Source organism: Columba livia, chromosome 8 (assembly GCF_036013475.1).
Source record: "Columba livia isolate bColLiv1 breed racing homer chromosome 8, bColLiv1.pat.W.v2, whole genome shotgun sequence".
In the NCBI taxonomy this organism is placed as follows: Eukaryota; Metazoa; Chordata; class Aves; order Columbiformes; family Columbidae; genus Columba; species Columba livia.
The window spans coordinates 3,548,834-3,573,504 of record NC_088609.1 but is presented as its reverse complement, the minus strand read 5'-3'; the positions used below and the strand labels follow the sequence as shown (position 1 = coordinate 3,573,504).

At 45.6% G+C, this 24,671-nt stretch overlaps 4 protein-coding genes across 8 annotated transcripts in view; 2 read left to right on the top strand and 2 right to left on the bottom strand.

Moving 5' to 3' along the window:
* Positions 1–12,454, bottom strand: part of GPBP1L1 (GC-rich promoter binding protein 1 like 1) — a 32,908-nt gene extending 20,454 nt beyond the window's left edge. The window contains exons 1-2 of one of the 5 annotated variants that reach the window (XM_065071517.1): positions 11,827–11,901; positions 9,017–9,148 (exon numbers count right to left, since the gene is read on the bottom strand). The gene's annotated coding sequence lies outside the window, so the exon portion shown is untranslated. Of the gene's footprint in view, positions 1–2,792; positions 2,873–9,016; positions 9,149–11,220; positions 11,311–11,826; positions 11,983–12,378 lie in introns of those variants that run through there. The other 4 variants (XM_065071518.1, XM_065071520.1, XM_065071515.1 and 1 more) reach the window with 4 other exon arrangements.
* Positions 12,455–12,606: 152 nt separating this feature from the next.
* TMEM69 (transmembrane protein 69) lies at positions 12,607–14,983 on the top strand. Its single transcript, XM_005501019.3, has 3 exons — positions 12,607–12,980; positions 13,334–13,393; positions 14,034–14,983. The coding sequence occupies exons 2-3, from the start codon at positions 13,349–13,351 to the stop codon at positions 14,763–14,765; spliced, it is 777 nt and encodes a 258-aa protein (XP_005501076.1). The 5' UTR covers positions 12,607–12,980; positions 13,334–13,348; the 3' UTR covers positions 14,766–14,983.
* Positions 14,984–15,617: 634 nt separating this feature from the next.
* Positions 15,618–23,321, bottom strand: IPP (intracisternal A particle-promoted polypeptide). Its single transcript, XM_065071514.1, has 8 exons — positions 22,968–23,321; positions 21,942–22,373; positions 21,493–21,648; positions 20,592–20,759; positions 19,650–19,787; positions 19,225–19,347; positions 18,328–18,548; positions 15,618–17,383 (listed from the first exon to the last, which is right to left on the bottom strand). The coding sequence occupies exons 1-8, from the start codon at positions 23,254–23,256 to the stop codon at positions 17,159–17,161; spliced, it is 1,752 nt and encodes a 583-aa protein (XP_064927586.1). The 5' UTR covers positions 23,257–23,321; the 3' UTR covers positions 15,618–17,158.
* Positions 23,322–23,363: 42 nt separating this feature from the next.
* MAST2 (microtubule associated serine/threonine kinase 2) overlaps positions 23,364–24,671 on the top strand; it is a 218,166-nt gene continuing 216,858 nt past the window's right edge. Inside the window, exon 1 of the mRNA XM_065071488.1 lies at positions 23,364–23,482. The gene's annotated coding sequence lies outside the window, so the exon portion shown is untranslated. The remainder of the gene's footprint in view (positions 23,483–24,671) is intronic.

Here is a 24,671-nt window from a genome sequence, read left to right as displayed (position 1 = left end):
GCTACCAAAGTGCCCAACAACACTCCACTCAGTTTTTCATGAAACTCATTATTTTACACATGACACACGTCCTCATGCTGTCATTCCTCTTCCAAGCTAAGTCAGACTATGTGTGGAAGCTTTCTGAACACCTCTAACCATCCCTACTGGCCTTTGCCACATCTTTTAGAAGTAACGTCACCAAAACCACGCCGAGTGTTCAAGATTTGGGCGCACGAGCAATGCTTACAGTGGCAAAATTGTGCATGTTTTACCCTTTATTCCTAATACATAACATTGGGGGTTTTTTATTACTACGTAGAAGTGAAATGACCTTCGCCAACTACTCAATAATGAATAAGGCAAAGAGATTCCTCAAAGTACAGGTGGCGTCTGCTTTTCTCGCGTTCCCTGAAGGCAAAGTTCCCGATTCTTCCCATATTGCAATGACAGTTCAAACTGGTCTCTGCTTCACCATGGAAAACAGCGAGGACAAAGATCATCCCCAGCAGCCACTCCCATTATCAGGAAAACAAAGCAAATTAAAGTGTTCATCAATGCAAATTTAATTAATTCTCTCTCTCCTTTTAAATTAGTTCAAGTTTGAATTATTTCTGGAAATACAAATCAGAAAAAAGAGAAAATAATATCACTACAGGAGATGTTCTCTAAAGGCATACTTGCTTTCAGAACAATGACATCTGTGTTAATGAACAACAACAACAGGTTGTCAAGTACCCCAAAATATTCTTTCACTGATCAAAACGAAGAAGCCTTTGGCAAGTAATATAAATACATTAAAAATCAAACTCTGCATTAGCATTTGGGTTCCACTTGTTAACAGTTCTAATTAATGTTTTGAAAAAATAATTTCAATTATCAATTTCAAAATGTTGCATTCAAAACCTTTTAACTGTTATTTCACAGCAACTGCTTTTCATAAGTTTTTCTTGTTACAAAAGTACTTTTCCCCCCCTTGGTAAGTGCTTAAGTTTTGTATCTAAATATCCTTCACTGTGTCACTTAACATCCAAGTGGAAGAAGTGATATTTATCACTAAGTCAAACTAGTGAAAATTGTCAGCTGCTCTTTTATGCCACCAGACTTCACTTTGTATTTGTCTAAACAAATATTTAAAATTTGACATGATATTGGAAAGAACATACAAGCATATTCTATTTAAAGAAGAGGCACAGAGGAATCATACATAGTCCAGGACAAAATCCCCATCCTCCAATAAACCATTCATAGTGTTCTTGCTATGTTACCAATTAATATAGTTGCGCAGTTGTTTTAATCTGTTAACTTTCATTTCTACTGCTAACATTGACTTGATCAGAGTTAATCTCTAAACCAAAAAGCTTCTAAAGCTTTGTTTCTCAAGCTGAGCTTTCCAGATGTACCTGAGAGTAGGAATGATGAAGGTGTTCAATACGCAAGGACCTGAACTGACCAGAAAATAAGACCAGAGAGGAAAGTTGAAGATAAATCAAAGCCACTGGGCAATGAAATTACTCACTGGGAATGGATGAAGATGTTTCAAAAAGTCCTAAGAAAGCACTACTGATAATGCTAACCTATGCACATTTTTCCTGTTCCTCTTCCACCTCCTGCCTTGGTCAACAAACCTGTAGAACCCCGACGGGAGGCAAAACCCGCCCCGAGTTCCAAGGTGGCCCGGCAGGCCGTGCCATTCCGACAGGAAACCTCTCTGGGAAGGCTGGGAACGGAGCCCCGGCTTCCAGCCTGTGCCCACAGAACCTCCTGCCGTGCAGGTTGCTGAGTCGGACCCGTTTCACTGGATGCTTTTTCTGCTCCATTGTACCCTGCAGACCTCCTCGGATCCCTTCAAGCCTGCTGTCCACCTAGAATGCTGTTAACTGCAGCCCCAATTCCCTTTCTTCTTTCCTGCAAGAGCCAATTGCAAAGATGTGGAGCCTCTAGTGGAAAACCAGTAAACTTTTACCCTTCATTATATATTTATCAATCCAGCTAATAGCAGCTGTAAAGGGTCACAAGAACAACATCTGTCTATCCCTGCCACAATTCCAGTTCACTGCATTTCTATGTATTACTCTAAATAGAACACGTTTAGTCAAAAAAAGTAAAGATTTGTTTTTCTAACTGGCCAAGTCAATTGGGATTTCAGTAATATTCCTAAAGATCAGATGTCAGCTGGGCTGCAAAAGCATTCAGAAAAATTAGTGAACAATTTAATGGATGCATAAAGCAGAACAGAATTTACTTCCCTCATCAGTTTTCTGGGCAGCTCTTTTAAAGCTATTTAATCAAGCAGATATGCCTAAATATACACAACAGACCTTTCCACTTAGCTACTCTTCACAGTAGAGCGTCATTTAATAGGTGTACGTTAGTTTATGATAAAGAATTAATACCATATACATTCCCTAAAATAAGATCTCTTTTAACAACTGCTGCTTCATCCAACACATTCCAGAAACCGGAGTCACAGCCTGGAGCCCGACCTACAGCACGCTACTGATTTCCTTAAGGATATCAAAAAGCCACACGTGATATTTCATTATCCTGTTTTCCAAAGAAGCAGAACACAGTTTGGTTTTACTATTATTAGAAACATTTTATTCAATAAGATAATGATATTTTGGCACATGGCCCTTTTAAAGTAATGTAATTATAAACCTTGCTTCAACCTCACATGCATCACTAGGCCTTACTATAAAAGACACAAGAGCAGCATTACTAGTTCAGGAGTTGTCATAACAACTGGTGAGCTACTTTTTTGCAGCTAATGGCATGTTCACCTACATAAAGTATCTACAAAACAAACTTACTTTCATTTTGCTCTCAGCTTCCATTAATACAATTGTCTAGACACATCTTCGGTCTGTCTACACGATGGAAATCCAGTTACCTTTGGAGAGGACAAATGTAGATGTTCCAGAATGGCATGTACAACTGGTAGTACCCACACATCTGAGGTATTACGCACCAGAGTAACTAGAACAACAGATCTGACATCATTTCTTGTCTCTCACAGCCAGACCCCCAAAACGGTTACTCAAATATAAGGGCAGTTTTATTAATTAAAAATACTGCAGAATACATTGTTTAAATTGTATCTGGCTGCTGAGAAAATCTCGCATCTAAAGCAGCGCTCAGATTTTCTAGAATTATGGAAACATGAGCCCATTAAAAACACTAAATGATGGATTAAAATGTTAATAATGTACCAAACCAAAATCCTCCCAGATACAGACATTAAAAGTTCTTATAAAAACCAGCTATTACTGGAAGATTAACACCTTGTTTTTCAAGTTGAAAGCAAATGAATCTGTCTTGCAGAATCATCAAAACTGTTCTGTGTTCTAGAAACAACACTGCAAATCTATATATTCCAAGATGAAAAGGTGCCAGAAGCTTGTCCATACAAACGTTTTTCCAGAGTAACAGGCTGGGGGTGGGGGAAAAAAATCATATTAACTGTTATGTATCTGACTACTTCTGCAAACCAGAGATCACAGAATCACAGAATCGACTGGGTTGGAAAAGCCCTCAGAGATCATCCAGTCCAACCCTTGGTCCAACTCCAGTCCGTTTACTAGATCATGGCACTAAGTGCCATGTCCAATCTCAGTTTAAAAACCTCCAGGGCCGGTGAGTCCAGCACCTCCCTGGGCAGCCATTCCAATGCCTGACCACTCTCTCTGCAAAGAATTGCTTTCTAATCTCCAGCCTCAATTTCCCCTGGCAGAGTTGAAGCCCATGCCCCCTTGTCCTATTGCTGACTGCCTGGGAGAAGAGACCAATCCCCACCTGGCTATAACTTCCCTTCAGGTAGTTCTAGAGAGTGCTGAGCTCACCTCTAAGCCTCCTCTTCTCCAGACTAAACAACCCCAGCTCCCTCAGCCTCTCCCCATAGGTCTTGTGCTCAAGTCCATTCCCCAGTCTTGTTGCTCTTCTCTGGACCCGCTCCAGCACTTCAATCTCTTTCCTGAACTGAGGGCCCAGAACTGAACACAACACTCCAGGTGTGGCCTCCCCAATGCAGAGTACAGGGGAAGGATCACTGCCCTTGTCCTGCTGACCACGCTAGTTTGGATACAGAACAGGAGACCTCTGGCCTTCTTGGCCACCTGGGCACACTGTTGGCTTCCTGTCAATTAGTACCCCCAGGCCCCCATAGATCAACATAAATGAACTGAAGATAGGTTAAGAAAGGTCCATATGGCCACATCTATATGCTAAAACCCTTTTCTCTATTGACACTCCTCCCACCGGTGTCTCATATAGTACTCTCACAAACAACCTGCCCATTCCCCTGCTTACTTTCCACTTAGAGCTCTAAGGTCACACTGACCGAATCCTACCTCCTTCCAAATTTCTGGAACAAATACATACACCCACACAATCACACACCTCACAGAGCCTTTACAGTCTGGTCTTGTGAGTACATACCAAGACCTAGAATGCAGAGAGTAAGGAGGTGATTTTTTTTTTCCCTTTCTTAATAGCAAAGATACCAGGGCTTGCAAGAGTAACATAACCAAACCACAGGGAAAAATGACTTCTAGGACTGTGATGTAGGAAAGATTCTCCACTGAATAACTGGGAATCACCTTCAGCAACGCTATTGATTGATGGATGCCTGCCTTCACAGCCCAAGTCGCCCCAAGTTTTGGCCAGCGAGGCCACCACAACGTCAGTGCTGTGCCAACACTATCAGGTGCATCGAGAAGACCCCAGAGCCAGCAAGCTTGTTTTTGCTCAATAGCACACACCAGGATAATGTTCCCCATCATAAGGAAGGAATTGCAAACACGTAATTACCGCCTTACCCCTGATGCATACTACATACCTCCTGCCTACCCGTCTTCGAGAGATGTAGACAGAGCCTAAGCAGAAGTAGTTCTCCAGTACCTTAAAAAATGGGATAGGTGTTTACCACTAAGGGTATTTTATAACCTGGTATTTTACCAGGGTTACTATTGCTACTATAGTATATTTAAATATATTCTGTTTGGCACTGAGGAAAACATATTTCCTTTGGAAGAGAGCATCAAATGCAATCAGACTATTTATGCAACATTTGTGTCAAGGCGAGACACACCATAAATCAAGAAGAGGGAAGCACAGATCTGCACTCCAGATGAAGGATAAGAGAGTAGAAGACATGTCACTTGTAAAGAGAAAAGGGATCTGAGAGTAAACAAATTAAACACAGAAAGGGATTCAGAAATAAGAGACTACTCTCCTAAAAAATATTATAGTAATTCTTCCCCTTGACACCATGAGCCCAGCCCTGCGAGGCGAGTGCCGCAAACTGGGAAGGGCGGCACCTTCCAGTCGTAGGTACTTCCCACCCAAGACAAGAGGCCAAGAGTGGGGGAGTGACCCTGTTCTCTCTGCCCCTCCCTTCACTCGGGTTATTTCCAAACCTCAAGACCAGGAAAACATGAAGAGACTCCACATTTATTTGTCTGTGCCTAGGACACGACAAAGACATGTTCGCTCAGCACTTTTCAGCACGTGTGCACCACCTGCGTTACAGTTGGTAAATTTTACGTGTCTGCTACGTTTTTCATTCTACTAGCTTAAAATTTTCAGTGCTTCCTCTAACTAAGAAACTGTTATCAAACATCAGTGCAGAAAAGTCACAGAAGACAATTCAGTTTAAAACAAGTCCTATATACATAAATTGCACCAATAATAAATATTCAGGGAAAGGAACAAGTGATCCCTGAACTTATGATCTGATGATTTGCTGGAGCTGGCAGATAGATCTTTTTGGATGTTAAAAGTGTTCTGCTGGAGCTCCCGCTACGATCCTGCCTGTGAAACTCCTAAGAGATAAAATAAAGCAAGGAGTTATGGACAAGGTGTTGTCCAGCTGGTTTGAGCTTCATCTTTAAATCCTGCACAGAATTATTGTGCTGTTATTCTGCAGGTTCGCTGTGCAGGCTAAGGGCTAAACAATGTTATTCTTCTATCTAGTGTCCTACAATAAACTAGGGAATAGGAGGAAAACATCTGGGAAAAAAATAATAGTCAGAGGTTGCATAGTTCATAATGTAAAAGACTTTAGCTCTATCCTCTCCCATCAGATGTCTGAAAATAAAGTAAGCAATGCCCCCCCCCCCCATTTGTACAGTGATCTTCAGGCTGCAGAGGTCCAAAAATTAATCCTAAGATGTCTCAAAAAATATCAGAAAAACAAGTTTGCTACCAGCAGACAAATTCATTATGCAGCTACTAAACCTCCATCAGAATATTTTATTGAGAGCTGTAAATCAAAAGATATTAGCATATCAGCATTCTCCCGCCTATCTCTACAATCTGTTTTGGTTATTCTGTGCCTGTCCTTGCACCTAAAGTCTGACCTAAATATATTCTGCTGCAATTTCAACCCATAACTACTTGTTTTATTCATGATGGATATGGCATGTTGACTAATCTCTCCTTGCAAATATCTTTTCAGACATCTTTTCTCCAGACCAGTACGTCAGCATTCCCGGACTGAAAGGCAACCTTAGCAGGTGGTGGGGATTTTTGAGGGAGTCATAGGGGAAGTCCCATAGACCACCCTGTATCCCAGCACTGTTTGGATATATCATATTCCACGATCAAGTATAGTAATGTTTTCAAAAAAATAAACAACCCTCTCCCAACCACTCCAATTTTACCGTTGAAGCTACAAGCTTTTAAGTTCAAAGCACTGACGATGAAAAAACTGATGTGACCCACCTACCAAGCACGACAACCTGCCGGCAGCGACAGGATCCCAGAGCCAGCTCCAGCTTATACCTGCAGGTTACTTTTTTAAGCTGCTTTATAGATCACCTGCTGATATCTGATGAAACAGAGTTGTATAAAACCATTCTAGAGCTAAACAATCCAATTCCCCGCCCAGCCCCCCCCCAATTCTCACTCAAGGGTTCTCTCTTTTACAGACTTTATTATCTCCTTTACAGATCTTGTTACCCAGCCATAACTTTCCCACAGTATGATGGTATCACAAACTGAACGAGATACTTCTAGCTGCAGACCTACCACTCGTTCCTCAGCAGAATGGAAAAACTGCTTCATTGCCTTCTTTACAACGCTCTTTTATATGTTCCAGTATGACAAGTGAATTTTCATGGTAGTGATGCTGCTGACTCACAATAATTTAGGAACCACTACAACCCCTAGAGACTCTCCCACAGAACTGCTGCCTGTTACTTGTCTGCATAAGGTAACATTCCTTAACACAGTAATTTGAACCCATCTACACCAAAATGGCTGAAATCAGTGCTAGTGATTTCAGACCGTTTATTTGTCAAGATCCTATCACCTGTGTGTTCAGTACGAATATCATTTTGACACTGAGAAGTGGAAACACCAAACAGTATGTGGCCCAGGACAGACTCCTTGATGTGAACGCTCTTCACTTGAACATAACCAAGTCCTGCCTTTTTCTAGATATTGCAAAGGGAAGAGCTCCTCAAGGCTTTTCAGTATTCTGGAACTCTTCCCACCCCACAGGCTCTCAGCTGCCTAAATACTGTAGGATACATTCCATAAGGCCGAGCCAACCTAAAGAGATTAAAGTCATCATTAACCTGTTTCTCTACTTTAACTAGAGTTCAAAGTAGAGGAAAGAAAGTTTTCCCAAACTAACAGTCAAGATCATAACATATTCAACATTTTCAGGGTGAGAGAGTTCCCCTGCTGAGTTTTTTAAGATTAGCATCAAAGGTCTTTTCAGCCTACCTCACGTGAATCCTGATTAATCCCTTGATGATGGATGACGCATTGAAACACAATGGCAAAACACTCCTTTCTGCTGAAAGGCTGGCGACCTGTTGTAGTCTTTACCATACATATTTACCAGCAACTTTGTGAATAACAATAATTTCTGTGCCCAGAATAACACCACGTTCCTCCACGGTAGACTCAGCCTTTTATTTACAAGTTAACTTTTCATCACAAACTAAAGATGACAAAATTCCAAGAGAATGACAATCATTGCCACATGCTCTGTATGTTGCAACTATGCTCAGAGGGTCACACAGATATGAGGAAAGCAGTCCCTGCCACACCAAACCTCCATTCCCGCTGCCAGTCCTCCTTGGCCATACCACTATCCACCCTGACACTAGCGTACCCGAACCTCAAAAAGATGCTGAAAATAAAATGTCTCCAAGGGAAGTTAATTAAAAATTCATTTCTTCCTGTGTTGGAAAAAGGGGATTCCTAAAACCAAGGACATGTATTTAGACAACTTTATACACACACCCCTTTGCTTATTAAGGGCATCAAACATCACACCATGAAGCTATGGTGCTCCTGTCAGAGTGGAGGATAAGACCATGAAAACACTGAACTCGAAGGGATCACAAGATTCAAGGAGAAAAACAACAAAATATGACACTGGCCTTTTTGCTGGAATGACTGTAAATCCTAGAACTTAAGTAGTTCCTGCTGAACTCTCCAGCGTACAACAGCCCCTGAGGCACAAGGTCATACACTGCAAAATATTTGTTTCTGAGCACCATTTATTGCAGAAAACCTCAGTTATGTTTGGACGCACTGGTTCAAAGGATTTTTGTTAAGCCCGGCCTTGGGAGCGCAGCTATTTCGGATTAGTCACTTGATGGAACTGCATGCACCAACACTTTGCAAAGTGGTTTTGATGTTTAATTACAGAAAGGTCTAAGCACCATAAAGTGTTAAAATTCTTATTCTGACACTTTTGAAGGTCAACTAGAAAAGGACGGAACTGAAATAGTTACGAACACTTTAATCTAGAAATTTCAGTTTGGAGTGATGCAGCCAGATCGTTAATATGTATGATTAATTTAACCAACATGCTTCCCACTTACTGTCATGCTAATGGCCTCATCTAACCTAGAATTTTTAGGTCTGCATAACGTTTGCAGATACATATATGGGCCAGTGGATGCTTAGCCACTATCAATCTCTACCTAAATCCACGCCCAAAAATGTAAATTTATCTTCTGACCTTACAGTAACTCATTAAAGTTTGGCACGTTTTCACAGGAACATATTAACTTACAGAACACAAGTTAAACAACATCCTGGTATTCATGAAGTATTCCAAGCAGGACCATGTTTCTGCCAACTTCACTGCTTTTCATCAAATCTGACAGGAGAACATGCACCTCCATTACTCTTGCTGAAACGAAAGCTACATAGGATTTAGTTGGTATCCTGGTCGCTACACAAGTGACAATAAAACGTCTACTTACATTGCTGTGTTAGCAGAACGTAATCTAAACCATTCCTGCGTCTACAAATTAATTAACATAAAGCTTAAAAATCCCAAACAAACTTCCTGGTATACATACCACGTTATCAGCTGCAGAATTCAGTAACTATGACCTTTCCCTGTGTAAGTTATAGCAACAGTCATCTCACAGTTGTGTTTTTACAACGCCATTAGGTAAAGCTGTATCCATGCAAGAGCAGCCAGCGCTTCAGTCAAGAGGCGCTTTATGTTTTAGCTCTACTGCACACAGCCAGCCCTTCTGCGATCTGTTCATACAAACCCGTGAAGCACACCCTGAAGTTAACTAAGTTAATTCGGCAGCCACACAACTAAATTCAAACATCTTGTAACACCGAGATTAAATTTTAAGAAGCGACTTTTAACTCTTGAGCCAATAACTGTCATTCGCTTAGTAAAGACAAGAACTACGTTATCTGACACCCCGCACTCCCGAAGAAATTCACAGATCTGACCACACTATTAAATACCTTCTGTATTAAAGGTCCCTGCAGCTTTTGAAATAGTTTTTAAATTTCATGAAAATGCTAGTGACAATTGTTTTTCTGTGGTGACATAATTTAAAACATAAATTTCAAGAGGCCGCAAAATCAGATACAAAGCAGTCACATCCGCGAGACAAGGGGACCACACTTCCCAAAGTGTTCTCAAAGTATTTTTCCTACCAATTCAGAATGTGTGCACTTCCACTTGGTTTGCTATATGTCACATCTGCATTCTGCTCCTCTTATTTCTGAGACATCCTCAGGAAAAACAGGACTTCACTTCTTTTTTAATGCCATCTGTTCCCTGTATGTTTTCGCTTTAAGTCCTAGTATGATATCTGCAATGGAAACTTCTGTGTCATGTAGGATTAAGTCCACAAACCAGATGAATACAGAATGCAGAGGCTGCATTTCCTTACAAAGAGCTGCTAAAAAAAAAAGGGGAAAAACAAAAGGTATCACCTGAAGCTTTTCTGTTCTAAATACACAACTTCAAGAGGTTCTTAAGGCACTTTTCTCTAGAAACACTCAGAAAGAATGCAAGAAGAAAAACTGCTCGTCTTAAACCTTGTGATTTTATATCTTCTCTACACTTGTTTCCTTCCCAAGCCAGAGACTGGAAGTTTGAAATACGGGTCTCCAAATGGATGAGCAGCGGGAAGCTTTCGCTGAACACCAGCCATATTAATTCACGAAGTAACGAGCTTTTTTCATCACCACCTCACATTTTTATAGAAGCAATGTCAACTCCACAGTAAATTCAGCTCTGATGGCTCTTAAATGATCTCTGCTGTTTTCTCATCTCCATCCCTCCCTTTGCTGTTTCTGCGCTTCACTCAGTCACTACAAAGTTCCAGACTATTTTCAACATTACGAACACTTGTGTCACTCAGACCTTGCGGGCGGGGAAAGAAAAGCTGACCTACCTGGTCACGTTAACATAAAAAGATTTTTACGCAATGTTCTTAGAAGATTCTAGTGTTACTTGCAAGGATTTAAATAGTGACTGTTCCTCTAAAGCTGTTTAAAAACTCATAACTCGTGCAGACACCCACTAACTGCTCTAAAATCGCTCCAGAACGGCTCATTACTAAACTGAATTCGATCCAAAGCCTTAAACGCTTCTTTTGAAACGCTCGGTGTGAACACAGCTGCTCTGATCAAGTCCAGCTACAGCCGTTTAAGTTACACCACGCCACGACCTTAGGCCAACGGGGCAGAAAACACACCGGACACAGAAAAATAACTTTATAGAGGGCAAACAGCCGCCCCCCGCTCCCGCCCGGCGCTGCGTGTGCGCGAAGCGGCACCGAGCGGCACCTGACGAGCTGCCCGGGCCCCATCCGCCCCGGGCCCGCACAGGCCGGGCTGCCCGAGCACACGTGTCACTGCGCGGCGCCGACCGCCCCCTCCCGCCGGGGCTGCCGGAAAGAGCGGCCATAACCCCCGCCGAGCCGCGGGGAAACGGCCCGACCCAGCGCGGCTCACCCGCTTTCGTTTCCAGCTCGCCAGCAACACCGAGGGCGGCGGAGTCGCCGCGGCCGCTCCGCCCGCCCCGCGCCCGCCCCCGCCCGGGGACTTCACCCCGGCGGAACGCGGCGATCCGGCCCGTCCTTCCTTCCCCCCCCCGCCCCGGGCCCGGCCGGCCCCGCTCGATGACAGGACACGGCAAAACGCCGAGCGAGACCGGAGCGGCCGCGGCGGCGCCCGGGCAGTGTCAGGCGCCGGGAACTTCCCGGCGAAGCAGGAAACAATAAACGAGGCGCCGCGGCCCCAGCCGCCCTCCCCCGGCCCGGCGGCCCTGCCCCGCAAGGAGCCCCTCGCTGCCGCCTTCGGGAGCGGGCTCCCCGCGGCGGAGGGCCGGGGGTGGGCGCGCAGCGGGGCCGAGGGCGGAGGGGACCCCCCCGGTGTCCGCACCACCCCCCGCCGCCGCCGCCAGCGGGGTCCCGGCCTGGCTGGAGGCCGATCCCGGGCCGCTCCGAGGCCGCAGAGCCAGCAGGGGAAAGCGGGCCGAGTCCCGAAGCGGAGGACGACGGGGCCGCGCGGGAAGACACGGCGAGACGCCGGGAGGAGGGGGGTGGGAGCCGCACTCACCGGCCAGGCCCCTCTCGCTGCCTCCTGCGGCCCCAGAACCATAACAAAGCTCTGCCCAAAATGGCTGCCCGGCCCTGCCCGGCCGGGGGCCGGAGGGGGCGGGGCCTGCGAGCGCGCGGGGCGGGGCCACAGAGGCGGAAGGGACACGCCCCCTCCCGCTCCCCCTGCGGCCGCGCGGGTCGATCCCCACTCCCGTCCCGGACCCGGCAGAGGGCCGCGCGCGCGCCCCCCCAGCCCCTCCAATCAGAGCGGTAGCGCGGCCCGCCCTCGCCGCCTGTCGGAAGCCACTGGAGACTACGCATCCCAGAAGGCCGTGCGCCCTCCCGCCACGCCGATCGGCCGGGCACCGCGCCGCGGGGCACGCTGGGATTTGTAGTCCGCCGCTGCTTCGCCACTTGATGCTGCGACTGCGGCGTTGAGGACTATTTCAGAGGAGCGGCCAAGTGACAGCAGACATAAACGGCAGAACACAAAACAGTAAATCAACAGCAAAAAGCTGCTTATATGCCAATAACGCATTTGTACTGAGTTCTAGGGGAAAGAAAGTCTTACTTGTGCTTATAAGTCATAAGATAGCAGTGATCAAGGTGCTTATTCTCAAAGCTCGCCTGGTGCGGAGACCCCGGAAAGCGCGGGTGACTCCCGCACCCTGCACGGCAGCCCCGGGAGCAGCAGCGGCTCTTCTCGCCGCTCCGCCAACCCCACCGGAGCCCTCCGGCTGGAAGCGAGTGAGGCTGCCGCGGCGGCAGGGAAGCGGGCGTGCCCTCTCGGTTCTGCTCTTCCCGGCCTCAAGCACGCCGGGGAGCGGGACGTGCGGCTCTTGCGGGTGACCCGCACACCCGGACACTTCCCCGGCCCCGCGGAACGAGACGGGCCGCGCCTGTTCCCGCCCGGACTTGCACCGCGCAGGGCCGCGCCGAGCGCTTCCCGGGACACCGGAAGGCGCGGCAGCCGGCGGGCACCGCCGCGGTTGGGCCTGGCGGCGGGCACAGCGCGGCTGCCCCGCCCCGGCCCCCTGGCACCCGCGTCCCTCCCGGACACGCAGCTTTCCTCGCCCCTTCCCGCGGCTCTCGGTGCGCGGAGCCGCCCGCCTGCCCCGGGGCAGCAGGACCGGGAACCGGAGGGTCAAGCCCGCCGCCTGCTTGCCGTTCCAGGTGAGTTTTGTCCCCCCTGCGGGTCACTTACCTGCAGCTGGGGGTGCGATGGAGTTTCCGTTCCTCAGTGGTGAAGGGTCGGGAACTGATGGTGCATCAGCTGCCTGCAGCCCTTCAGCCGGGAAAAGGAGCTGATCCAGACCGGGAAAACATCGCCTGCTTCCTCATAGTTCTTTAACTAGAAATCGTTTTTGTAACAGTTATTAAAGCTTCAGAGCTTCAGTTCATAGAGCTACCTGAAAAAGATACCCCGTAGCAGGCGCAGAGGGATTGAGTACATATAGTATCTCTCCTAAAATACACAGCTCCAGGAGTCTTATCAGTTTCAGACCTTCTGAATTTCTCTGTTTCAGGGCCTCAAAGCAAACATGTTTCCTTTTCTACAACGATGCTGTTTCCACACATCTTTCAAAGTAAGTTTCTGAAGCCGCCTTTGCTGTCTGTTTTCCTCTAAAAGTAATAGAGCAACAGGTATAACTGGAGCATTGAAGAAAAGGTGACTTACACATTAGAGCAGCCACATGTTTACCAGACAGCTTTTCTGACATAATTCCTATTACTTACAGCAGTTTTTAGCCAAAGATACAGTATTTCTTTCTGTAATCAACTTTTAGCGTCTAAAGTATTTTTTCCTATTGTTTTTTGGGTTTGTTGTTGTCATTTTTTGTCTGTTTCAGTTGTTTTTAGAGTGGTGAGCGGGTAGTAGCTACTTTCTGGGGTGACCTTGTCCTACTTCTGAAAACATTTCATGCTCTACGCTAAAAAGGATTGGTATATCTTAACTTAAAAATGCCTAAAAAATGCATGCGTGGGTGGAAGGAGAATAGGCAAGCCTTTTATAGTGACTAAGGTTTGCTTATTCGCAATGAAGAGCCTAGTTGCTCTTCATCAGCAAGCGGTTAAGCTAAAAACACCCGAAAATCAAGGGGAAGGGCAGCTGTGATGTGACCTGACCTGGAAAACTGTACCAACAGTATTTCATAGGTAGTTCAGGTAACTGTAGATCTGTAAGCCTACGTTGTAAGGTACTCAGAACAAGCTTTATAATTGCAGGTCCAGAAGTTAACAGGTACCAGACTACTACTGTACGGAAGGAATAAGACAACTTGGTGTTCTCTCAGCTTTCGTCTGCAGACAGATGTGTGTCTTTTCTCAAGATCTCCAAGCCTCAGCCCAGCATCAGTATATGCAACCAAGCTCCAGGCTTTTCACACCTCTCCCCCTTCCTTCAAGAAGAAAACCCCCAAGGAATCTGAGACTAAAAAGCCAGGCGTATTGGAACGAAGCGTGGAATCACTAAAGGAGTCTCCGAAGCCAGCCCTTTATTTAAGCCTCGCAGGGCTAATTCCGTTTGTTTCTGTGCCACTGGCAATGGCCATTCAAGGGACCTACTACCCAGAGGTGGCGTTTGCTCAGGTTTTGTATGGTGCTGTGACAGTCTCTTTCCTCGGAGGAATGAGGTGGGGGTTTGCTCTCCCGGAGAACAGCCCAGCCAAGCCAGACTGGCTGAGCCTGGCTAACAGTACAGTTCCTCCTCTACTTGCCTGGCAAGCTTTACTTTTTAAAGACGTCACTCACAGTGCGGTGATGCTAGTGCTGGCCTTAGGGATAGCGCTACATTATGACGTTGCCCTTCTTCCTCCTTATCCTAGGTGGTTTAAAGTACTGAGGGTGGTGGGAACGGTGGTGATGGCGTTATCACTATTAGCTACTGCAGCATTGAAGGCCGTTTCAGAAGAGCAGCTAAGTGACAGCAGAGATAAATGGCAGAACACAAAACAATAAATCAACAGCAAAAAAGCTGTTTATATGCCAATAAGGTATTTGTACTGAGTTCCAGGGGAAGTAAAGACTTACTTATGCTTGTAAGTCATAAGATAGCAGTGATCAAGATGCTTATTCTCAAAGCAAACTATTTAGTTAGGATTGTAAATAGCAGTGACTGTCAAAGCAGGCACAAGTCTGTCCTTATCAGTAGAATAAAGCATCACTCTTGAATGAGATGTTAAGTGTCATGAATTTGGACATTCAGATGACATGGGTAATAACTCGGCACACAGCAATTCATAAAGTATCTGATTTAACTGCAATGTGTGATAATGTTCTGTGGTGGAGAGAACAGCTGTGTAGTCATAGAGTAAGAAGGTGAAAGCAGTTCTAGGTTAAAGAAGCAGCAGAGAATCATGTGAAAGTACATACATGTTCAATTCCTGTGTTGTGAGACAAAACTCTTCTCTGTCTTATTTCAAATGAGAAAGTAATGACGCTGCTATGTGTCAGGTAAGAAAGGATAGGCAAGGTGATGAGGGATCCTGAAATGAAGAAAGCCTAGGAAATATTAGCTGTCATTTGATCTCAGAGTGGGTTGCAGAGAGCTGGCAAGGCTGCCTGACTTCCAAGAAGTCTGAGTGATTTTACACTGAGAAATATGAGAGTATTTTACTACAGAAATGTGTTACTTGCATCTTTCAAATAGTCAGCATTGATAACCAATCTTTTCCTAATGTCCTACTGAGAAATACAATTTCCAGTAAAAAAAAAACTAACCCAAGAACAAAACCCCTTCTATATGAAAGTGGAAGTGATACAACTCATTATGACAGGAAAGTACCCTATTCAAGAGCATTCCACAGTCAGTTCTGACAATGCACTTTATTACGAAAAAATGTTTAAAACAAGCTTAAATTTGGGGAAAAAAAGACTGAATAAATGTTAATTCACACAGGTAAGAAATCCTTTTGAAGTAAAACCACACATAAAATTATAGAACACTCGGAGAAACAAACGCTGCATTGTCTAGTGTATTTTAGCCTTGCAATCTCCCACTCCAATGTTAGAATGTAAGACCCAGAATCTTAAGGTACCTTCAACACTCACCTTCGAGGATTTTATCCATGTATTAATTTGTTAATTTTACACAGGGGATAGTGACCTAGACAGCATGAATGCTCCTTTGTCTCCAGAGCACAGGCTTCCTGTTTTGTGACATTCCAGTTGTGTTTAGTGTTCTCGAATAACACTGTCGATCAAAGTTCAAGCAGCCTTATTTCAGACTCCATCCAAATCATCCACAGCTGTGTAGAAAATGCAATCGTATTGTGCAAAAAGCAACTTCAAGTACATTAATTAAATGAATCTAGAAATAACTCCTGGTAGTATTGTTCTAAATACAAACTCTGTAAGACAAAACACACTAATAGCATCACTTAAGTGCTCAATGGAGACAGTTCTCTCACAAAAAGCTTTGTCCACTCAAATTTGGAAGAGGCAGGATACAAGATGTAGCAAAGATGAATGTGTGTACCTTGTAGAGTAGCCTATATTCCAATGCCAAATCTCAGCATGTCTCACACAGGGTAAAAACATAACAACTATGCGGGGCGGAAAGGCAAAATGTTTTCCCTGTATTTTTATAGTAAGAACAGTCCTAAACAGAACAGCTAATCCAATGAACAGCATTTCCATTTAAATTCGTCAGAGCTTACACAAAAAGGAGCTCTGCTGCCATCACTGATACCACCAAGAAGAAAAGCCTATGCTGAACTGAGAGAATCATCTTCCAGCACAGGAAATTCTCAGCCACTCACCATCCGAGTTAGTGGAGTGGCCAGAAAGTAAATATCCAATTAATATTTAACGCCCATCATGTCCAACAGCAGAAAAGAGGATCAAATGCATCAACGTCATAAGCAGAGGTACCACGTCTTCCCGTCTGTCACCTTTTCCTTGATTTTCACCAGAAAAAGACAAGTAATGCCAACCAAGTAGCCCATCTGCTCTTACCTACAGGTAACTCCTAGCTGTCTACAGTAACCTCCTTCCAGACAGGCCAGCTGAAGATGCACCTTACAGAGTTCACAACCTGTCTCTGATGTGCTGGAATGATTTCTTCAGATTTTCACAAGGCAAATTCACCATTTATTTCAGTGATGTTAATCCAGTCATAAAAGGCATTCCCACTCTTAACAGAATGCTTCATGAGACAGACGCTGGATAAACCAATTTAGTTTGAAGGGCAAAAGTTTTAATATTTCCTTTTGCTGAGGCAAAGCTCTCTGATCTATTCCTCCACTGTCTCTATTGAAGCTCCTGTGTTAGAAGAGGCTTCTGGCCAGCGAAACTGGAAATCTGAGGAGACAGATTTACTCATTCCTTGGATGAGTTTTCTTCTTTGTGTTCTACAGCACAGCTACGCCTCCTTCGCAGCGACTGGTGATCATGTTGGCAATTTCAGTCCAACTGTCCACATGCGGGTTATAAACTTCAACAGAGTCAGACGTCACTGGGGCAGCAAAATCATGACTGGGAGCTCGGCCCCCCGAGGCATAAAGAAATCCATTCACAGCCACAACACAGACACCAGCTCTTGGTATCTTCATCGATGCAACTTCAACCCACTTTTCCTAATGAGAAGGAGAAAGAGTCAACAAGTAATTTTAGGGCAAGCCACAGTTCTGATTGAAGTAACTTTTAAAGCTTAAAGACTGAGACATATATGAATAACACTACGCATACACTTCCCAGGCTTAAATATTATATGTTTACAGTATCATGAAGATTATCAGGGCTGGAATGACAACACTTGCACAAGCGGTTGAAATCATGCTAGCCACTAAAGAGCAGACCACATAGTGTCTGTACACAACAACCCTCCCCTTCTTCAGTCGCTGCAAGATGCAGTCTGTCTCCAAAACGGACAATGGTACATAGTCTGAGGTGGAAAATAAGGAAAACTAGATTCAATTCCAAAAGCAAGACAGAACAGCACACTAGATGATGTTCTGCTTTTAACACTAGCTACTGTTCCAAAGAGCATCCCAAAAACATGAGCAATAATACTAAGGAATAATTCCTTATTCAAAAGCTTAAGTGTTCCAAGTGATCCTTCTAGTCATACTGAAACACCACCACATTTTGGTGCAGAAGAAAGATCCTCACCTTTTGCAACAAAGGGCAACATTTTCCATGGAGTTCTTCCTAGTCAGATTATTGACCATTCTATTGAAGAGGGGTAATCTACCTCCCATCTTAACTCTAGCAAGTCTTTACCAAACTACAGCATATCCATGCATCATGAGTATTGCTTAGCTTTCTGTTTCCCCAAAGCACGCATGCAACCTTTGTAAATGCTCCGCTAAGTCAGATAGCAAGATTCTACATTCTGGTCAGGACAGACAGACCCTGAGATCACCCAAGTTTTGTTTCACTCAGATCACCAGACAGCACTGAAAAGGAAACAGAATTTCCAACTTTTTTCTTTTTAAAGAAACGAAGCAGGCTACCTCCGCAGCATCTTTTACCAAGTTGATGCCCTCCACATTTATGGAAGGAAGGGACTCTATCATACCTCTTCAAAGGAGTATCTTTCTACAGTAGCAAGGGCATCCTGAGATTCATTCCAGCCTCCCACAGCGTAGATACAATCGTTGAGAGCCGCTACACCAAGGTACGCTCTTCCAGTGCCCATTGGAGCGAGCTCAGACCAGCGTTTAGATATTGGGTCATAGACTTCAACGGAGCGTAGCTCTACTCCTTCACTGCTGATACCACCAACAACATAAATCAAGCCTGTAGAAACAGTGTTGCTCCTCTGTTAGGTTTCATAATACAAAGGTTTGAAAGACAGAAAGTGTTTGTCATATTACAAGTCTTAGCCTGACATTAAGGCTTATGAATGACAGCTAAATATCCTCCATTTGTCCACTAGCGGCATACACAAAAGCTTTCAACTGAGTAACTTGAGGCTCAAGCACTAGAAGCTCTGATGAAAGCAATAACGAATCAAGTGCAGGGGGGAGAGTTCAGAAAGCTGCACTGCTGACCAGGCCTGGATCAAGTACTTAATAAGCACATCTATAGATCAAGTCTTTAGACACGTCTGTTTTAAAATAACCCGTGGCAACTCTTCAGATTGTCACAACAAAATGCACACAAACCCAGATAGTGAAGGTAAATAAAAGCAACATCAGGAAGGACAATCAACTGTTAGAAGACCAGCTGGATAACCATACTGGAAGCCACATAAAAACTGTTTTCATGAAATAAAAGGCAGAAGACAGAATTTTATAGTCTTTGAGTTCTTCAGAATTAAAAATATGGTACTAGAAGAACAAATAAGAGAGACACAAGCTTGTGCAACTGACAGCACAGTACAAGACAAAGGTAACAATTCATGACTGAAACATAAAGCTTCGAAATTCAGGCTCTTAGAATTGTTTATGGATGCAAACTTAACAACACTCACCTTGCATTTCACAACACCCAAAGTAGTAACGGGGCACAGCCATGCTTCCCACCACATCCCAACTATTTTCTTCAGGATCAAATCTTTCAATTGTGTTGCCAATCTCTGCTCCAACCCAACCTCCTGCAAATAACAGTCAACACAGGAAAGAATTTAATGGCACGAAGCTGTGTGTTAGCTGTGTTTTCAGATATAGGGTACGTTGTTTCAAGACAGAATAATTCTGAAACCAACAAGGAATCTACAACTATAACTGAACAATAACTAATTCACAAAGATTGGGATACTAATGCTCATATAAACAGCTGTTTTCAAAACCTAAATTTGCAACACCAAGATGTAATATTTAAGATCAAATCAATTTACAAGTTCAATAAATCTACACCTTTAAAATTAACTTACTCTAGAAAAACCCCAAAACTTACCCAAAGCATAGATAGCACCATAGCACGTGCACACTCCCAGTCCACAACGGGGATGGTTCATGGAAGCCACAGTGGTCCACTGCTTAGTAACAGGATCATAACATTCAGTACAGTCAAAAATCATCGAGTCCTTCTCACCTGTGTCATAAGAGCAAGAACAGACAGGGGAAACTCAATGTTTTGCAATGCACATATGGACGCATTCTTCAACCACTTCCAGGACAGACAACATTTGAATACAAGATCTTTCTTTCAGCTAGCCAAACAGCTGAAGTAGCAAAAGCTTTGTTTATACCCAGAACAGAAACACCACTAGCAACAGCTTCCATCACCAGTTCCCTGAAACATTATTGAAAACAGAGGGATGAACAACACACTGCTACACACTTTTTATTCTGCAGAAACAACTGACAGGGCTTCAAAACCAAAGAATGTATTCTGCAGTGACAAAAACAGTATACATATGCATTCTTTAATGATGGCCCGGTAGAGCTACTCATCACATCATTGTGCAAGCATACATAACAAGCCTTACTAGGTAGGCAGACCACAAGTGGCCTGTCCTGTACTACTGCCTTTTATGCCACGGGCTTCTGCTAGGCTACAAGTGAGAAAAGAGATGCCATTAGTGGTGGTACACACAGTCCTCAGAACACCCAACACCTCTTAGTACATCTGCACGTGCCCATATGCTTACCTATGTGCTGCTATACCATGAAGGGAGAGAAGCTTAGTAAAAATGGCCAATATAGGCACTCAAACAGGCATTCACAGAGCACTGATGGTACAGAACCAAGGAACCCTAATTCAATTGTTATTATTATATCTAAAAGTTGTCTTATCTACTGTTGAGTTCCTTCAAACCACCAGCAGGAAGAAAAATTTAGGAAATCTCTATGCGTGAGTACCCATGTAAGAAAGCAAGCGTGTTTCAGCTGTTACCTCCAATGGCGTAGACCATTCCTCCCACCACCGCCACGCCCAGCCCGCTCCGCGCCTGGTGGAGAGAGGACACTGTGGTCCAGTAGTGGCTGAAGGTGTCAAATCGCTCCACACAGCTCAGGGCTCTACTGTCACTCCAGCGTCCTCCTTGCAGCCGGGTGTACCCGCCTAGAAAGTGAGCAGAAAGATCATGGCTGAGTAAGAGCTTCCTGCTCATCCCCACGCTCCTACATCTAAACCATTGGGAAAAAAATACAGTAACAGCCATTAGTCACTTTTAGTAGGAATTGGACTTTTCCAAGTAGTATTGTTTCTCCAGCATGCAAGGAAGAACGGCTGCCTTAAGGGTCATGTAACTTCTGCCTGAGCTGACCACCTCACCACAACACTAAATATTACCATTTGCGTTCTTGTTAAAACAGAGATCAGCCCACAGCCTGCGCTATCGTAAGTCAGTGTTACTTCCCATGGGGTGAAACAAGAGCATTCCCTTCCTGTCGCTGGAAACTTGCAATTTCAATTATCCCATCACATGAACCAAAGTATCCTGGACAGAGAAAACTTCAGCCTTCAGGAGAGCAAGGAGCACAGTGCATTTGCAGACACCATTCCCGTAGTGAAACCCGGGCAAAACCTCTGCTGATCTGCAGCTTTGCACCCAAGGCAAGTAACTTCTAAAAGGCAACTCTAGACTTTGAATGCCAGGTCATAATGACAAGAAATGTGAATGCTGGACTTCTGTGCAATTCCAAGCAGAAAGCAGCTAGCGTACTAACTCAGCCAGCTGAAACGTTTTGCCGCATCTTTTGATTAAAAAACAGCCCAGCGCCTCCTTCAGTACTGTAACATGAGATACTACTTCATCAATTGTTTTACAAGGTTCAAACAGCCACATTCTAACCTACTGCATAAAGGTACTTCCTGGCTTTCCTCCGGGGACGACCTTTAGAAGCCTGCAGAAAACTGCTGACCTTGTTCTCTTTGGGAGATTTACAGACTTCACAATATTCTTTCAACAGAGTTTGCAGGGCCACGCGAAGACTGAAATCTGGAATACCTGGAGGAAATAAAGCAGAATAACAAAAGAGCCTGTGAAAAATTACAGACAATAAGGAACAAGGTTGTAGGAAAGTTAGTAGCTTCTCCCAAAACAGCAGACAAATCAAGACTGCCTTCTTTTCAAAGGCACGTTTTTATAGTAAGCTGTAATTGTTAAGAAACAAAACTTGTTTGCTATAAATGTTTTCACACACCGTGCTATCAATCTAAAAAAGTCCATCAAACTCTGAACAACACATGGTTTGCTCAAATGCAAATATCTGGTGTTTCTTCTCTCCATCTTTCACTTACTTTCTATGTATTTTAACAACCTTTGTGCTGGTAGCAGAGGGAATCGAACAGGCTCCAGTACTTCCACGACGTATTTCTTTCGTTTCCCCACATCCTTCAAAATCCACTGCATGGCCGCCATGAAAACCTGGTACTCGTCCTCGATGCTGAGGTCCTCGCTTCGCAGGATCTTGACCAGCTGCTCCTTGGTCAGCGCCAGGAACTCCTCCCCACTCTGCACCTCCAGAAAGTGCCCGTGGATGTAGCTCTCGGTGAACTCCATCAGGTCGTGACAGGCGATCTGCTCGGAGAACTGGAAGAGGCCGATGCAGTTCAGCGGGTCGATCTGGCCCTTGAGGAACTCGCAGCAGAGCTCCACCACCTCGGTGAGCTGCAGCATGTCGGCCGCGACGATCAGCTCCTGCACGTTGTGCTCGCCAATGCTCAGCACCCCTGCGGGAAGGTGAAGAGAAGCTGCTACGTTCACGTATGCTGTGGTTAAGTTACAAAAGACGTACCCATCATTAACCAGCTGACATGATAAATGCTTTCGGACCACCTACAAAATGAGGGGATCTTTTTCAAGTTTTAGATCCTCCTGCATGAGAAGAGCAAGACAGAAGATTAAGTAATATTTAGTTTAGAAGCAGAGTGCTTAGTTTATATTTACCTAATAATTAATAGATGTAAGTAAGAAACTAAACAATTATAACTAACATCATCAATTGTTTCTTAGTATAGATGCATTGTATGTCAAAATTTTCAAAAATTGTAATGCATATACAATAATTATGTGAAAATAAGCAACGCAAGAGCATCCAGTCTTTGGAGCACTCCTGGAGGGTGATCCCCAGAGGTCCCGAGTAAAGCTGTCAGTAAAGAATGCTGCTTAACAGTAAAACTGACTCTGCTGTTTAGTTTACTTCTTCGTTTCACAGGGGCACGGCGGCGGGGACCCGCTCCAGGCTGCGCCCGCCGGGCAACCGGCCCCCCCGCCGCGGGCAACCGGCCCCGCCGCGGGCAACCGGCCCCGCCGCCCCCCGTCACCTGTGTAGATGAAGTCGAGGAGCGTGTGGAACGTGCCCGCCTCGACCCCCGCGATCCGCACCACGTCCCGGCCGGACTCCTTCATGCCGCCCGCGAACAGCGCCGCGAAGTAGGGGCTGCTGGCCGCCAGCACCAGCCGGTGCACGGCGAACGCCTCCGGGCCCACCTCCAGCCGCACATCGCAGAAGCTCTGCCCGGCCCGCAGCCGGTTGATCTGCGCCAGGAGGAGGCGGGCGTGGCGGTCAGAGAAGGAGCCCCCGCCACCCTTGGCCGCCGAAACGCTCGCCATGGCGACCCCCGAGCCGCCTACCCCGTCCCGGGGCTGCGCTGGCGCATGCGCGGCGGGCCCGGCTCGGCCCGGCTCTGCCCGCGGTGGCGCATGCGCGGCGGTGTCGGGCCGGCGGCGGACGGGCGCGGTGAGGCGGGTGTCGTGGCAGAGGGTTTGGTGAGGTGCCCTGCGTGCTCGGCGTCCTGCTCCCTCAGCGGGCGTAACAGGTGGACTTGCCCTGGTTGTGGTACGTCTATCTGATCCTTTGTCTATGTGCTTGCGGGGCCACTGGCCCTGTGGAGGCTGTTCACCCCTCAGGTACCTCTGGCCGCCGCACCGTGAGCTCAGTGCCTGCCCTGTGAGGAGATTTCTTGTCTGTGGTTAAAGCTGAGGTTCACTCACAGCGCCTGGTGCCGAGGTGACTGGTGAATGGCAGATGTGCCGTCACTTTGTTCACTGTCTTCACAATCTCTGTCCCTCAGTCATGTTCCCTTCAGGCTGTCCTTTTACAAACTGCATACCTGGCCACCTTCATCTGTGCTTGTGAGAGAGCGCCCTGGTAGTGCTGGGGGGAGCACAGCTGCCGTCTGCCTGGGAGAGCCCTGGAGGTGCGAGGTGAGGCGGGGGCACCAGAGCCCCTTCTCCATGGGGTCCTGCCGTGTCTGGGCCTTCCTCCTCCTTCCAGCGCGGATGTTTCAGCTCAGTGCCCTGCAGGTCAGCGTGATGCTGAGGCAGAGCACGCTCCTGTCTTTGTGTAATTCAGTGAGTCGCTGCGTGCCTGAGCGCTGACCGACAGATGGGCATCACGCACTGAGCTACACACACGCTGTCACTGGCTCTGGCCGAGCTGGTGCTGATTCTGAGAGAAAAGCCTCCCTCCTGAGTTTTCCACAGCCCTTCCAGCAACGTGACATGCAGCCAAAGCAAAAAGCGATCAGAGAGGTTGTTGGAACCGTTCCCTATGTATTTACTGTGAGACTGGGAAAGAAAAACGTCTGCCTACAGTCACAATGGTCATGGCCTCTCAGGCCTTTCTCATGATTCTGTGTTTTGTTGTAATAACTTCTAAATGTGTTTCTAGAAGGAATCTGAATCGTGACTGTTGGTTTCTCCACCCATCAGCATTACATTTGTGACAGTACAGTGGTAAAATTACCTTTTAAGCTGGTCTTAAAAAATACTTACAGAAAATATAGATCACACAGTTGGATGCAGACACATTGGTGTAAATTGTAAGCTAGGTTAATAAATGCATTGGGGTTTTTCTTTCATTGATGAATCAGTAAAAGAGACCCCTCTTGCGCTATTTTATTCATCGGAAGTGGCCTGTGAGTAAAAGGCTTAGAATTCTCCTAAATACCAGTGGCTCAGTCGCTGGCTGATGTCAGCTATTAGACACTTGGCCAGTACTAGGATTTCACACCATAGCGCCAAAT

Coding starts and splice junctions, on each gene's coding strand:
- TMEM69 (XM_005501019.3), top strand. CDS start 13,349: ATGTTTCCTTTTCTACAACGATGCTGTTTCCACACATCTTTCAAA. Junction 13,394..14,033: donor GTTTCCACACATCTTTCAAA/GTAAGTTTCTGA, acceptor TTATAATTGCAG/GTCCAGAAGTTAACAGGTAC.
- IPP (XM_065071514.1), bottom strand. CDS start 23,256: ATGGCGAGCGTTTCGGCGGCCAAGGGTGGCGGGGGCTCCTTCTCTGAC. Junction 19,348..19,649: donor TGGTGCTATCTATGCTTTGG/GTAAGTTTTGGG, acceptor TGTTATTTGCAG/GAGGTTGGGTTGGAGCAGAG. Junction 17,384..18,327: donor AAAGATACTCCTTTGAAGAG/GTATGATAGAGT, acceptor CCTTCTCATTAG/GAAAAGTGGGTTGAAGTTGC.